This window comes from Bombina bombina, chromosome 5 (assembly GCF_027579735.1).
Source record: "Bombina bombina isolate aBomBom1 chromosome 5, aBomBom1.pri, whole genome shotgun sequence".
NCBI lineage: Eukaryota > Metazoa > Chordata > Amphibia > Anura > Bombinatoridae > Bombina > Bombina bombina.
In genome coordinates, this window is record NC_069503.1 from 749,871,308 (window position 1) to 749,887,842 (window position 16,535).

The 16,535-nt window shown below is 37.8% G+C and overlaps 1 protein-coding gene across 3 annotated transcripts in view; it reads left to right on the plus strand.

The window, feature by feature from the left end:
• The first annotated feature begins 1,770 nt into the window (after nucleotides 1-1,770).
• CARMIL1 (capping protein regulator and myosin 1 linker 1) overlaps nucleotides 1,771-16,535 on the plus strand; it is a 668,567-nt gene continuing 653,802 nt past the window's right edge. For all 3 annotated transcript variants that reach the window (XM_053714815.1, XM_053714816.1, XM_053714817.1), the window contains exon 1: nucleotides 1,771-2,265. In XM_053714815.1, coding sequence (XP_053570790.1) covers nucleotides 2,226-2,265 — 40 coding nt within the window. In that variant the 5' untranslated portion in view covers nucleotides 1,771-2,225. The remainder of the gene's footprint in view (nucleotides 2,266-16,535) is intronic.

Below are 16,535 nucleotides of genomic sequence, written 5' to 3' on the forward strand. Positions count from 1 at the left end.
TAGACCCGCTCTATCGAACATAGATCATAAGATCCAGCAGTGCTTTGACAGGTAAGTGGTGTAGGCTTAAAGAATCTCCCTAGTTGTAACGAGCATTCATTTAGGGCTAGATTTATTAACGCCCTACGGCTGCAAGTTCTCACAAGAACTTGCTCGCCGTCATTTATCAAGCAGCGGTCACCAGACCGCTGCTTCCCTAGCCTCTTCGCCACCTCTAATGTGGCAAAATTCAATCTCCTTGGTCTAGTCAGACCGAGATTGACAGCTCCTGCCCGCATGTGATTGGCTGTGCGCAGGCAGGGGGCGGGATTGCACGCGAGCGCAAAATTGCGCTTGTGTGCAATGCCGAATACCTGCGGGTATTTTCACACCGCCACAGGCGAGCTGAGGTGTACAGGGGCCCCTGTACGCCTCAGCTTTAATAAATCTAGCCCTTAGTTGGTGAAGCTTCAACCCTGCATCGTAGCCAGTTGCCGGTTTTGTGCGCATGCAAATGAGGAATAGTTTTTGTCATAATGAGATGCATAAATAGCTAATCTGATTGGTTGAAGATTTCATACACGTAGTGCCGAAAATTGTGTGCTGAATATCACAACGTAATCGTCAACAAATAAAGATTTGTTAAAGGGACACTCAGGTTAAATCAAATTTTCATGATTCAGATACAGCATGTAATTTTAAACAACTTTCCAATTTACTTCCATTAAAAAAAATGTGCACAGTCTTTTATATTTACAATTTTTGAGTCACCAGATCCTACTGAGCATGTGCAAGAATTCACAGACTATACGTATATGCATTTCTGATTGGCTGATTGTTATCACATGGTACAAGGGGAGTGGAAATATACATAACTTTGAAATTTGTTATAAAAAAAATCTACTACTCATTTGAAGTTCAGACTAAGTGCTATTGCATTGTCTTGTTATCTTGCATTTGTTGATTATACAAATCTAATGTGTTGACTGGTCCTTTAATGCAGCTTCAATTTCCAAAAGTTAGAGGTCAGTAAGTTTTATTTCATACATGTAAGCTATAATATGTGATTTTTATATACAAAATTTGCAAAAAGTTTGTAATCCTTTAAGGCTGTGTGTGTTTGTGCACCTGTGCTATTAAATTTTTTTGCATGTGGTGGGTTGTGTGTGCCTATCTCTTTAAGACAGTTTGTGCCTGTACAGATGGTAGTGTACAGTATGAAGCTACAAATATACAAAGCAGTATGAAATGTATACAAATATATAGCAGAGGGTTTCATACAATGTATACACGTGGGTGAGCAGAGTTCATGTCTAGGGGCTGGCTGGGGAAACTGGGATTTTACACCCTAAATTATACCTCTGGATTTTGTTCCTAGATGCACAAACACAGCAGTATTGTCAGTAGCTCTTATTTAAAACAGAGAAAATATTTAAGTAAAATAAATGTCATGGCAAAGAAAATAATTTAGTGCCCTAAACTCATAGCAGAAATGATGAAATAATAAATTACTGATTAACACGTTTCCCTGGTAAACAATTGCATCTGTTTTTTAACTACTTTTAAGAGTAAGCACAATGAATGACTATTTTCCCAGGAGTACTTTATAAAATGCGGACATCAGGTAGTTGATTTATGCTAGAGGAGTGACTATGATACCTGTGGCTACAGGAGAGTAAATAGTTGTGCTCTAGGGGGTGATGTGTGCCCTGCAAAGCTGCTGCTCTCGCGAGCTGTGTGTAGGTGAAGCCCTGTGCCCCGGGGTGCCACTCCTTCAGCAGCTCAACTCACACGCTCTCTCTATCCACCTTAGCCCTGTAGGTGAGCACTGGCTGTCGGTAAAGGAAGGGGGAGGGGGATGCTGCAAGACAGAAAGTGGCTTGGGAGCTGCAGTCTGTCCAGGAAGAAATCAAGCTTCAGAGAAGGTAGACAGAAGGCTGCTGTTATCAAGCTCCCCTCCTCCTATCTCTCATTCATACCCCACCCCCTCTCCCTGTCTCTTTAAGCCTCTCCCCTCTAAGTCAGTGCGAGGGATTTCTCAGCTGGGATACGTTTATTTCCTGCTTTTTTTTGGAGTAACCCAGGGATCTGAGGCATGAAGGGCTGGTGGGGTATGGAGCATGTACAGTAACAGCAGCATCACAACATTATTCGCCGTCAGATCTGCCCCTGTTGCGTGTTGTTTTCCAGGCAGGATTTTGTATGCAGTTTGGTGTTTTTAGCCATCAAACACACAAGGGTTGAAAATGACAGAAGACAGCTCACAGGTTCCCAAAGAATTAATAGGTAAGATAATTATTATTTCTTTAGATAACAGTCTAGCGTTTTCCTTATTAAATGTAAACATGGTTGCAGATGGCATGTGCCCATTATGATTTGGTTGCTTACTATCAAGGTGACAGCACTAACATTGTGCCCTTCGGCAGCAAATGGGTTAATTAGGTAGGCGTGGCTAAGCGTAGTACGCTGGAAGCTAAATCTTTCTGTGCGCTTTCACTGCAAGGGGGGAATGTGGGGTATTGACAGCAAAGCTGAGAGAACATAGTTTATTTGTGATCAATGGGATCCCTGCTCACATAGTTTCAGCCTAGACGGGGAAAGGGATCACAATGTTGTAAATGATTCGTTGCACTTACTGTGTAATGCACAGCATGTGTGTCACTTCATGTAATAGTATATACAGTAACCCTGTAATAAACCCACGTGAATGGGAAACACAGTGTACACCTCTTTACATTTAGCATTACCTGCCAAATATATTTTATTATTTAGTAACAGAAGATGCACCAAACATCCCCTTTTTGACTCCTCAACAATTTTGTTAAAAAAACATAAAAAATGATAAAAATATATTTGCATTTTGGAAACCCTCCAGCCTTCAATGATAGCCACATAAAGTGCACTTATATCCATACCATCTCAGAAGACCTATTACATTGCATAGGCAGGCAGTAACATTATGTCAACATTACTCAGTATTTACAAAACAGTTCTCTGAATTTCTAATTTATGTTTTTCAAATGTTGGCATCATAATAGTAACATTATAATATATTCATATAATGTCTGTTATCTCAGGGATACTCTACCTGTAATATTATTATGTTTATGATGCTTAAGTGGTAACATATTTCATAAGTGTTGTACAGAATAGAGATGCTATGAAGTTATCCTAGGTCAGAGGTTGACAAATTGAAAGAGGCATAGAAGTGCAAAAGAAAAATGCTCTAAAAGTTAGAAAATTGTATTATTGCTCTATTGCTTGCAAATAACTATGTGTTTAACTCCTGCAAAGGGGTTAACATATAAAGTCAAATCTAGAGCAGCAATGCACTTCTGGAGCTTACTGGACAAACACATCTGGTGAGCCAATGACAAGGGCCATATGTGTGCAGCCACCAATCACTAGCTAGCTCCCAATAGTACATTGTTGCTCCTGAGCCTACCTAAGTATGATTTTACAAAAAAATGTACTATGGGAACAACTAAAAATGTAATAATATAAGTAAACTGCAAATTTCTACTAAAATTGCATGCTCTGTCTGAATCATGAATGCATTTTGACATGTCCCTTTAAGAACAGATATAAAAATACATTTATATTCCATGCAACCATATAGTAAATTGACATTCTAGGGCAAACTATTCTTGTTATAATCAAACCATGACAATTTGTAAAATAAGTTGGTTCAGTACTTTATCATCCAATATTTTGACTTTTTTCATTATTGTCATATAAGGACGTAGACAATGCTACATTGGAAAACCACTATGGGCTAGATTTATCAAGCAAGGGAGGACAGGGGTGTACATATTCGCCCCTGACCGCCCCAGCTTGCCTTTGGCGTGCAGCTTTCCATTGGAGGAATTAAACATTGCACACAAGCCCTGTTTTGCACTCACGTGCAAAGCTGCCCCCTGCCGTGCACAGCCAATCACGCATGGGCACGTTGGAACGCGACCAGGGAGATTTAAATTCTCCACCTAAGAGGTGGAGAAGAGGTTAGGGAAGCAGCGGTCTCATGACCACTGCTTGATAAATCGTGACCGCAGTTTCTCTTGTGAGAATCTTCAGTCATAGGGAGGTGAAGGGCTTGATAAATCGAGCCCTATACCTCTCTTAATAACACTTTCATGCATGTGTTTTATGAGCATGATAAGATTTAATTTTCAATACCAGATCCAAATGATCTATTTAATTTGGCTTTATTGCCAGATAAAAACAACTTGTATTTTAAATTTGCAAGTTATGTTGGTCCAGGGTGTTTATATTGAATTGAGGAATTGTGATGAGCTTCTATATGTATTACATTATGGTATGTTTCACATCACATGTTTAGTTTTTGGGGCCAGGCCAGAATGGCTGCTCAAGATTAATAATTAGATAAGTTGGCATATGGCTCCTCTGCTAGAAATAACCCTAAGATATTTTTAATGCTAATGAAAATTTCATGTTGAAATAGGGAATGTAGTAAAAAGAGATGAATGAAAAATGAAAACCAATTTTTCATAGTATAAGCTTAAATTGAAGGTAAACTTTGACTTTATTCAACAAAACCTAGAATTTATCCATATGTCCCTAATCTAGTCGCTAAGTTTTCTTTTTGATTACTTCAACATTTTCCCTTGAAAATTATATTTAAAAATCCCTACTGCTTAGCTCACGACTCCTCCCAAGCCCTACTTCCGTCTTCTTATGTTTGTGACGTCTTGAGCGATCCCACCCGCTCTCTGTGTTTCTCAAATGCGCGTTCACGCTGCAGTCTCACTTGCGCATGCGCAAAACAGCAATGTTAAAATATAATTTAAAGCATTATAACATCGAACGAATGCAGCACTTTCTTCTGATGAACACTTTGAGAATTGAAGTGATGATCTTCTCCGTATCGAAGCCGTCCGTAACAAGCAGATGACATAGGAAAGGATTCCTTACTTGGAAGTAAGATGCATGAATGAAACGGGAGCATGAGTAATAATCAGTCTGTAAAGAAATTTAACAGCCTGCGTAGAGGAGTAAAGGGGCGGATGACGCGGAGGGACGGCCGCCTAACGGCCGAATTTTCAATTGGTGCCGAAAAAAACGTGACCAAGAGCGAAAAAAATATATACATATACGGGTTGAATTAGAGAACGTTAAGAAAATCCATTCTAAAGATGATAACTTGATATATACGATAGCTTATAAAAAATGATGAATTAAGCTTATACTTATTTTGCACCCATAATGGTATGCTTGATAGAACTAGAGGTAAGTTTACCATCACTTTAAACAAACAACAACTTCTAAGAGTTTGGAGTACGTTTCTTCTGTTTTTGTTGCCATTACTAAATGGAATGCTGTTTTTCCAAAAACTGTTTATTGTTTTGGGTAGCAAAGTGGATAGGGTATAGCTTGTTGTTGAACTGAACCCTTTGTAATGGTAATAATAGAGCTGAAGTTAAAGGGACATTATACACTAGATTTTTCTTTGCATAAATGTTTTATAGATAATCCATTTATATAGCCCATGCAGTTTTTATGTTTTTTTTTAAATCTATTTTAGTTATGCTTATTTTTAAATAACATTGTACTGATTTTAAGACTCCTAACCAAGCCCCAAAGTTTTAGGAGTATACTGATGTATACAGACTCCAGCTTGCTCCTGTTTGTGTAAAGAGTCTTTTCATATGCAGAGGAAGGGGGAGTTTCTGCTTTCACTGGGTGTTTGTCAACCTAATCAAAAGTGCTAAACTGGGAGCTTCTAAGTACGTTTTTAAAAGTTTTTTTTACAGGATTTGAAGATCAGTATCTGTGCATATTCTTCTTTATAATAGTGTCTATTATATACAGTTATATGAAAAATGGTGTATACTGTTCCTTTAAAATGTTCTTAAAAAGAAATTCATGTCTCATTTTGTACATGGTTTAAAGACATACATGTGCAGATTAAATCATTTACATACATATTTTTTTTAGAAAAGCCACAATTTAAAGTAACATTTATCAGAGCATGTGATTTTTACTTTGTTACTTCTTGCAAATTGTGTTCTATTTATATAATAATAATAATAATTAGTATGTGGACACCTGGTCATCTCATTTAAATGAGCTTGTTAGACATCCCATTTCATGGGCATTAATATGGAATTGAACCCCCTTTTACGACTATAACAGCCTCAACTCTTCTGGGGTGACATTCCACATGATTTTGGAGTATGTCTGTGGGAATTAGTGCCCATTTAGCATTTGTGAGGTCAGTCAATGTTTTTGGACACAAAGGTCTGGCTTGCCGTCAGATTTTCAATTAATCCCAAAGGTGTTCAATGGGGTTTAGGTCGGGTGTGTGCAGGTCACTCGAGTTCCTCCCTACCAGATGTGTCAAATCATGTCTTGCCACAAAGTTGGAAGCTCCCAGTTGTCTAAAATGTCTTTGTATCCTATAGCATTAAGGTGGCCCTTCACTGGTACTGTGTGGCTTAGCCAAGATTCTTAAAGACAGCCCAGAATATTATCCTTTCTCCACCAAACTTTACAGTAGGCACTATGCATTCCGGTAGGTAGCGTTTTGGCATCCACCACATCTAGATTCTTCCATCAGACCGGCAGATTGTGATTCATCACTTAAGAAAACACATTTCCACTGCTCCAGAATACAGTGGTGGAATACTTTACCGTACTTGTGTAAATTGTATTGCCCGGGACATTAATTTCTGGGTGCCGGGCAGGTGGTATTTTTTTTTTTTTTTAATTTATTTTTCATTAAAACATTTTTTTAAATAGCCTGTCGGGCAAGCAGGGCTGAAAACTAATCTGTTTGTTATTCTCACGCTCTAAACTACAGGCTGTTTATACTTATATTAGGTGCACGACAGTTGGGCAGGTTCAGATTGAGTGGCTGGGTACAACATGAGCAGATATAAATGGCGTACCAGGCAGTGTATGTGTCACTAGCTAAGGCCTCAGTGCCAGGCTATGAGTGAAACTGTGTATAAGTTTAATAACATTGGTGTGTGACTTCAACTGTTGTCCATTCCCAACTCCATATCACACTGCAGCTTTACGTGAATTCTCTCTCAGCCTCTGACTCTACATCCACTGCCCATTTTAAGAGACTTTGCATAGCAATGTGTGGACTTCCCAGCCTACAGTGCAGATTTCAAGGACTAAAAGATTCTGAAGTAACCTTACTTGATGTTGTTTTCAGATGACTATAACGCATGATATTTTTGGGGGCAGTTTATGAAGTAGATGCAAAGTATAATGCCACAGACTTTAACTCAAAGTGATTTAAAAGAAAAAGAAAAATCTAAACCTACTCTGAGTCAGTAGAAAGGAAGGAAAGGGGAGCAAATTCTAAAGAATAAGGCTAAAAATAAGAAAAGAAAATGAAGGAGCACCGGCTGAGAGATAAAGTCATAAAAATATCCTTTATTTACACCATATTGTGTCAAGTTTAAAAGTTCCACATGAATGGCACATAATGGAAGTATAGTATAGAAACATTGCAGAGTGGATCCTTACTGGACTGAGGTAACGGTGCCCAAAGGAGGATACAGCAGTGATATAGTTGCCAGCTTCTACCCAAAGACTGTCCAGGAGGCAGCGGGAAGAACTTTAATTTCTAGTAAATGGGACGTTATTGTGATAAACTTGCAAGAAGTGAACTCAAATTAGCCCCTTACTGTAGCAGTTTACAGACAGTAATAAAAAAACCTATGAGGGATATTCAGCTCCTCGTTTAAGTGTTGATGTTAACCTTGCTGACACTTTGAATAAAAATAAGAAAGCAATAAGGGCTTGTGTTGTCTTAGTGGTTAGAGGTAGTGAGATGTGGGAGGATTCCCTTCTTGGGCAGGTATATGGGCTCGATTTATCAAAGCTGAGGCAGACAGGGGTGCATATACGCGCTCCTGTATGCCTCAGCTTCCCTCTGGCGGGGCAAATTTCCCCGGAGGAAATTACCATTGCACACGAGCGCTATTTTGCACTCATGTGCAATCCTCCCCCTGCCTGCACACAGCCAATGATACACGGGCAGGAGCTGTCAATCTCCTTGGTCGGACTAGACCACAGAGATTGAATTTCGCCACCTTAGAGGTGTGAGAAATTGCAGCCGTAGGGGCTTTGATAAATCGAGCCCATGTTGGATGCTCGTGCTGGCTCCTTCTCCTCCCAGGCACCAAGTATATTTATGTATATGAACCTTAGTCTGGGACTGATTAAAATTTATAAATATTATACGCTAATAGAGTTTTTTTATTCTAATTTCTGTTTTTGGAACAAAATAATTCTGATAATTGCAAAGAAACTAATCAGTTTAAGATAGCTAGAGTGTGTGTGTGTGTGTGTGTGTGTATGTAGGTATATATGTGTATTTATTATTATTATTATTATTATTAGATATATATATATATTTTTTTGGTTTCTTTTTTTTTATTGGAGGTAAAATTATAAACAGAAAATCAGAAATACATTACATACCAACAATATGAAATATTAAAACATCAGAATCTTATCCAATCAAACATAACTGAAAAAGTACATTCGTAAATAACTTGAACTTTCCATATCAGTTTAAATGTTACAATTCCTCTCTATCAGGATATCTTATCTAATCCCTCCAATCTTGTTTGTCTAATCTTTTATTTAATTTACCGGAACATTTATTTACAATCTCTAACTCATGACCTGCTTTAATCTGTCCCTTAGCCTAAATCTTGAGTTCACCTATTTTGTCTATATCTCAGTCCAGTCATAACCCTATACGAATACTATGCGGATCCTACCCGATATATTTTAAACTGTGCTCAAGATTTCTCACAAAAAGACTTAAAAGACAAAAGAAAAATAAAATAAAATTAGTGTTACAGCCCAGGGGTGGGGAGGAGGGAGAGGGGAGAAAAAAACCCCCAAAAAAAACCATTCACTTAAAAACTGCAAGTAAATTCCAACTTACTTTTACTACTATTGGTAATCTCACCTTAACGACTGTATGCCCAGTTTGACGGTAGTGATCCGTCTAAGATTAATTCTAGGAAAGGTATGGAATCTTGGAATGGCGAGAGAATATACTGTTGAACTGTTGAGGGTTCTCCATAAATATACTTTTTCCACTTCTTAAAGAATGTAGTAACCTGTTTACCTACTCCTTTATCCAGTCCTATTATCTGTACCATGATCTGACTTCTCATGGAGTTTATGAATTCAGTGATAGAGGGAGAATCTCTATGCTTCCACCTTTTACATATCTGGTTCCTTGCAATCAAAATTGCTATGTTTGTGAAAAGTCTGTCTCCTATATTTTGTGTTGGATACAAAAAAAATATATGTTCTGCCTTTAGTTCTAACGTATCTCTTACTTTTCTATTTATCCAGTATTGGATCTTACTCCAAAATTGGGAGATTTTTGGGCAAGTCCAAAGGTAATGCAGCAGATCCGCCTTTACTTTATGACATTTAGGACACATAACCTGTGATTGAGACCACTTAGCAATTCTGGCTGGTGTTAGATAAAAATTATTTATTACCTTAGACTGAGATTCTCTTAAGTTAATTCTATCCGTAGCTTCTCTTGTTCTTTCAAGACTGTCCATTATATCCTTTATCTTGCAACTCGGGAAAATAATTTGCATATCTCTGCTTACAATAGTTGATATGCAGTTCTCCTTCTTTACTCATAATATACTGATACCAAATTGAGATGGATCTAACGCCAGCTTTGTATAGAGTTATCCCTGCCTCGATATTTAATTGGGCCCAGTGCTTGCTAAACCTGCTATCGTAGTCATTTATAAAATGACGTATCTGTAGATATGCGTAGAAATGCTGGGATGGTAAGTTGAATTTGCATGCTAGATTCTCAAACGTTCTGATTTGCCCAGTGAGTAGTTATTTCAATTGTGATACATAAATCAGCCCTTTATTTTCCCAAGTATGGAATATACTATTGCAGTGTCCTGGTGGGAAGGCTGGGTTACCAGTAATCGGTAGTAATCTAGAAGTCTGAAATTCTATCCCCAGTGTTTTGCAATATTTCTGCCATGCGAACACTACATTAGCAATTGTGATTAAACTACTTATATTACTTGGTAGTTGTTTATATGGACAGTGGAGCACCGCCCGCAGATTGAATGATTTGATTAATTCTGTTTCATGTTCATAATAAGTAACATATTCTGATTTGCTAAGCCAATCTACCCCGAATTTAACCAAGGAAACCATATTGTAGTATTTTATATTTGGGCACGAAAAACCTCCAAACCGCTTTTCCTGGGACAGCTTGTTATGAGCGATACGTGAAGTCTTTTTCCCCCAAATAAAAAAAGAACAGGCCTTATTATAATTATCAATGTCTTTCTTATGTAGTAAAAGGGGTAGATTCTGAAGCACAAATAGGAATTTTGGAAATATAATAGTTTTAATGACATTTATGCGGGCTGAAATAGATAAATAGTATAAATTCCATTTTGCTAGATCATGTTGTATTTTCTGAAATAGCTCTTTGAAGTTAAGCTGATACCAGAATGCTGGGTTCTTACTAATCTTGATACCTAGATAATTAATGTTCTGTGCTTCTTTGAAATTATCAGAATAACTATTTCTATTTTTTGTGATCCATAGAATTTCTGATTTATTAATATTTATTTTATATCCAGAGAATGAACTGAATGTATTTAATATCTTCATAAAGCATGGTATGGACTGCTTTGTATGTTGTAAAAATATTAATTAGTCATCCGCATAAAGTGCCACAGACACCTTCTGATTCCCCACCGAAATTGGTGGAAGAGTCTTTCTTAGATATATGGCTAGAGGTTCCAGTGCGATATCAAATAGTAATGGAGAAAGTGGGCACCCCTGGCGTGTTCCTTTGCCTAAAGTGATGTTTTGTAGTAATTCGCCATTAATAAGAAGTTGAGACCTGGGCTTATTATATACTAACCCAATCAAGTCGACCAGAGCGCCGGAGAAGCCAAACTTCTTCAACGAGTTTATTAGATGATCCCAGATGATTGAATCAAAAGCTTTCTCGGCATCTACAGTGAGTAATGCTATATCCTCCCCCTGATTTCTATTCCCGGCGTCCTGGTCGACCCGATGGAGATAGTCAACAGTAGTAAGAACTCTGCGCATATTTCTGACTGCGTTTCTCCCTGGAATGAACCCTGCCTGATCAGGATGAATAATATCTGTGATAAATTTTTTCAACCTTTCCGCAATAAGAGACATTAATATCTTGTAATCCTGATTAAGAAGCGAAATCGGACGATAAGACGCTACATTAGTTGGGTCCTTTGCTTTCTTGTGGATTAAAGTAACTACTGAGTCAGCGAAATAGGTTGATTTCATATCTTTCTGGAGATAGTATTGATTGAATAATTTGGTTAAGGTACCCGCTATTTCTGCCGCCATGATTTTATAAAACTCTGCCGGAAAGCCGTCCGGCCCTGGAGCTTTGCCAAGTTTAGATTTTTTTATGGTTTCTAGTATTTCTACTTCAGTAATAGGAGCATTAATTATTTGTAATGCTTCTTGCGAAATTTGGGGGATATCCAAACCCAGCCAGAATTGCTCTTTTTGATTCTCATTCACTTCTTCCCTTGCATAGAGATTACTATAATACTCAAAAAATATCTTACCGATTTCGTCTTTATTACTAAAGAGTTTCCCATCAGACCTGATTGAAAGGATTTGATTTGATTTTCTCCTAAATTTAACCAACCTGGCCAGATGTTTAGCCGATATACCCTTACTACCCTGAAATGTAGCCCTGCTTCTCAGCTCTTCATATGCCCCGATCTTTTTCAAAAAACATTCCCTTTCCACTCTAGCTGCTTTGTATATGTCCCAATTCTCTTTATTGGGAATTCTGAGATATTTCGCATATTTGTTTCTAACTTGGTTTGATAATTGTGTCTCTCTTGCTTTATTTTCCTTGTTTCTTTTAATCATAAAGGCTTTTACTTCCCCCCCGAATGACCGCTTTGCCTGCTTCCCAGAGCACCTCAACTTTATTTGTGTACTCCCTATTCTGTGTGGAGTATTCTCTCCATCTTTGCTGTAGCCAGTTTACAAATTGTACATTTCTATACATATATTGAGGAAAATGAAAGGAAGTAGCAATTTTTTTGGGGAGAGTACTCCACACAATCCTGATACCAATAATCGCATGATCAGATAAGATTATCTCCGAAATCTGTGATTCATTTGTCATTCAGATATTTCTCATAATATATTCATCTACTAGAAACATATCAATTCGGGAGAAATTTTTATGGGCGCCCGATTCACAAGTGAATTCCCGAGTGTCTGGATGCTGGATACGCCAGGCATCATGTAATTTTAATACACGTGCAAAACTCTGCAGATATTTGGCTTCCCTGTTATTAGCCGCTCTCCGCCTGATTTTGTGCCTATCTAGGTCGGGACACATTGTGCTGTTAAAATCTCCTGCTATAATCAAATTCTGCCCAATATATGGAGCTAAAACTTTTGTCAATTTCTCCCAGAACTGAAAGTCACAGTTATTCGGGGCATATAGGTTACATAATGTCCAAATCTTCTGATCTATTTTCAGCTGTAATACTATATATCTACCACCTGGATCTAATTCCTGCTTAATTATCGTGTATGATAAATCGGTGCCCAGCATAATTGCTACCCCTTTTTTGCCTTTTTCGCAAGGTGTGGCAATTATTTCAGCTATCCAGTTTGTTTTCAATTTTACTATCTCTGCCTTTTTAAGATGTAATTCTTGTAATAAAATGATGTCTGGATGTTGTTTTTTCGCTAGCTTGAGAACGTTCTTACGCTTACTGGGAGAGGTTATTCCCCCTACATTCCAAGAGATTAAATTTAGTGAATTACTCATTTATGCTGTATCTATACATTTTGTGACAAAAAAAAAGAAAAAAAAAAAGAAAAAGAAAAAAGCAATACACAAATATCCCTCTCCCCCCTTTCCCCTTGTTTCTAACCAAGCCACCATTTTAATCTCCAAAACCAAAGATTGCCGTGTTCTTTGAAAACTACTTAAACCTCTATGTTATTATCTCTGCAGAACTCTTTTGCATCCTCAATTGTGTTTAATGCGATGACACCATCCATGCCCAATACCGTGATTTTCGCCGGGTATTTCATGGTTGCCTTCAACCCTGCCTTGATTAAACCTGAGCAGAATGGTGCCATCGCACGCCTCCTTGACGAGGTCTCTATTGAATAATCCTGAAATAACAGGATCTGCTTGGTATCTATAGTAAGTATCTGGGCCTGTCTATATTTCTGCATGATTTTAACTTTGTCTTGGAAGTTTAAATACTTTATCATGACCATTCTTGGTCGCATACTGCCATCTTTTGACTGTCTTGCCACGCCTACCCTATGTGCTCTCTCTACCTGAAGTCCTCCCTCTGCTCCTTGTAGGCCTAATAGTTTTGGTAATGTCTGAGTGCTAAATAGTAAGAGGTCTTCAAATTCTCTTGACTCTGGTAGTCCTATGACACGCACATTATTCCTCCTGGACCTATCTTCTAGATCCTCAATTTTAGCTTTTAGTACCTTAATCTCCTCAGAGTGCGAGTCCAGAACGACTTCCTGTTTAAAATGTCTGTCTTCAATACTCGAAATTCGATTTTCTACCTCTATTAGTCTATTTGAGAATTGTTTTATTTCGCTTGAAAGCTCTGAAATCTCACCCTTTATTATTTCAAATTGTGGCAGAATTAAGTCTGCCAACTGATAGTAAGTTGTTTTTCCAGATTCAAATCTGGGCTTCTAAAAGAAACTTCTTGTGCGTTTTCCTGCAAGGGTTTTTGTTTTTTATCCCTCCTCAAAGGCATGGCTGGAGTTTTATTTTTGGAATTTGTGATATATTTCTCCATTTATTGTGTAAATCCAATTTGGATATATATATATTTTTTTTATAGGAATACACATACACAAGCACACACACATATATACATTACATTTTTATTGTACAGTTCTTTTGAACATATTTACATTAGTAGATCCCTAATAATGCTTTATACAAACAGAAAATGTTTTATCCTGAGAAACAAAAATGGTTGAGGGTACATGAATTTTTGAGAATCCTTGTTTAGCCAAAGCATTTCAAAACTGATAAATAACATCCTTAGTTATTGAAAACTCTCCATCATTATTATTATTATGGGGTTAAAAGAGTAGCTCTTAACAAGAAAAAAGAAAAATAACAAAATTATAACACACCTTCAGACACACACAGACTTCCTGAACCTAATGATATCTTGATATCTTAAGAAGATTTATTTATTTATAAGTACAGCTGACACCATAGGGAATAAAGCCAATTTTCATTGTAAGTTCACCTTCTCTAATTACGATTGTGAAACTGAGCTTAAAAGTAAAACAAATAATACATGCATATTATGATTAAGACCTGGCCATTACAATTTGGTACAAGTATCTAACACTTTATTACCTCTCTTACAGAGAAGAATCTATTGTCCAATTGCTTTCCCCATGTGAATCCTGATTCGTTTTAGTTTCAATTTTAGTTGTGTCAGTCTCGAGATTGACAAACCCTCTGTGTAACTTGATTGGTCCATTAATTTGACATCCAAGACGGCCAATTAACAGCCTCCTTTTTCGTAATCCAAGCGAGGCCTTAGGCAGCAGCCTATTTGGCCTAACGCTAGGGCCACTTCTGTTCACCTCCCTGCAACATGGTGAGTGGAGTGTGTAAGACTTGGGAGGCCATCTGCCCTGATCAGCAGTAATGATGCCCTGAATATTTGTATTTGTGTCTGACACTGTTCACCCACTTCCTCAGGTATGTGTCCCCCAGGTGTATATGTGTGTGTGTTCACCCACTTCTTAATGTATGTTCCGTCCAGGTGTATACGTGTATGTGTTCACCACTTCTTCAGGTATCCTTCCCCTATCTAGCTGTGTATTTGGGTACTCTTCCCCCCCCCCCCCACCCATGCATGTGTCTGTTTTTGCTGCCGATGTATGTTTTTCTGTAGCTTCTCCCACCCATGCATGTGTGTGTGTGTATACACACTTTATTCTAGGTGTTTGTATTTTTGTGTGTTCGCTCAGATATGTCCTGTCCCTTCCCCCTACACATGCATGTGCGTATTTGTTTTTGTTTGCCTCAGGTGTACTTATTTGTATTACAGCTTTCACCATCCATGTGCGTGTACCGGTCCACACAGATTACAGATGTGCACCTTCCCTTACAAGTGTGTGTGTGTGTGTGTCTCTCTGTTTATATTTGTGTGTGTGTATTTCTGTGTGCATGCATATTATGTTTTTGGGAATATATTTATCTATGTATGTGTATACCTTTTTTTGCGTGTGCGTGTATATATCTCTTTGTGTATATGTATGTCCATGTGCGTGTGGTTATGCGTGCAAATGTTTTTGTAGGTGTGTGTATGATAAGGGGTAGGTGAGTAGGGTACAGTATAGGAGTATGATGAGGGGTAGGTGGGTGGGGTATAGGAGTATGATGAGGGGTAGGTGAGTGGGCTACAGTATAGGAGTAAGATAAGGGATGGGTGGGGTACAGTATAGGAGTATGATGTGGGGTATCAGTGATGACAATATTAAATTGTTACGTCTGTCTCTGGGCTGTTGTCAATAAAGACCTTTTTCAAAAACTTTTAAATAATTTTGCGTGTTAGGACAATTAGATTAGGCTACCACTTTAGTCACATGGAAAAGTAGATTTTCCACACCCCTGTTTACACCACTCTATCCAACACTTGGCATTGCGCATATTGATGCAAGGCTTGTGTACAGCTGCTTAGCCATGGGAATCCATTCTATGATGCTCCTGGTGAATAGTTTCTGTGATGATATTGCTTCCAGAGGAAGTTAGGACCTCCTGTAGTTAATAATGCAACAGATGATATGCCGGCTCCTTCTCTGTGAGCTTGTGAGGTCTACAACTTTGTGTCAGGGCTGTTGTTGCTCCTAGACGCTATTACTTCTAATAAAATCATTTACAGTTAACTGGGGAAGAAATTTCAGAAACTTGTTGTGGTAAAGGTGGCATCCTATGACAGTGACATGTTTAAAATCACTGAACTCTTCAGTACGACCTATTGTACTGCCAGCGTTTGTTGGATTTTATGCACCTGTTTGCAAAATGTGTGGCTGAAAAAACTGAGCTCAATAATTAGTAGGAGTGGCCACTCATACAGTTGTCCATATAGTGTATATTATGTTTAAATAATATAAATAAATCTAATATATGTAAGTGTGTAGGTATTTTATGTAAATGTGTGTGTCCATATTTATGTGTAGAGAGAGAGAGAGAGAGAGAGATATTTACATACTAAATATCCCTTTAACATGTGACCTGAAGTATAAAAACTTTAACATATGCCATGCAAACATCCAAGAATTTTTGGGGCAGGGCTTTATAATTTGTAAGGTACACATTATAGATAACCATTGGAGAAGTGGAATTATTTTCTTCTAATTATTATTTTATTATAATTCTTCTAATTATTATTTTATTATTGTGTACCTTTTCATCTACAATTGACATTTGGTATTTAGAAGAGTTTAAACCTTAAACAAAACAT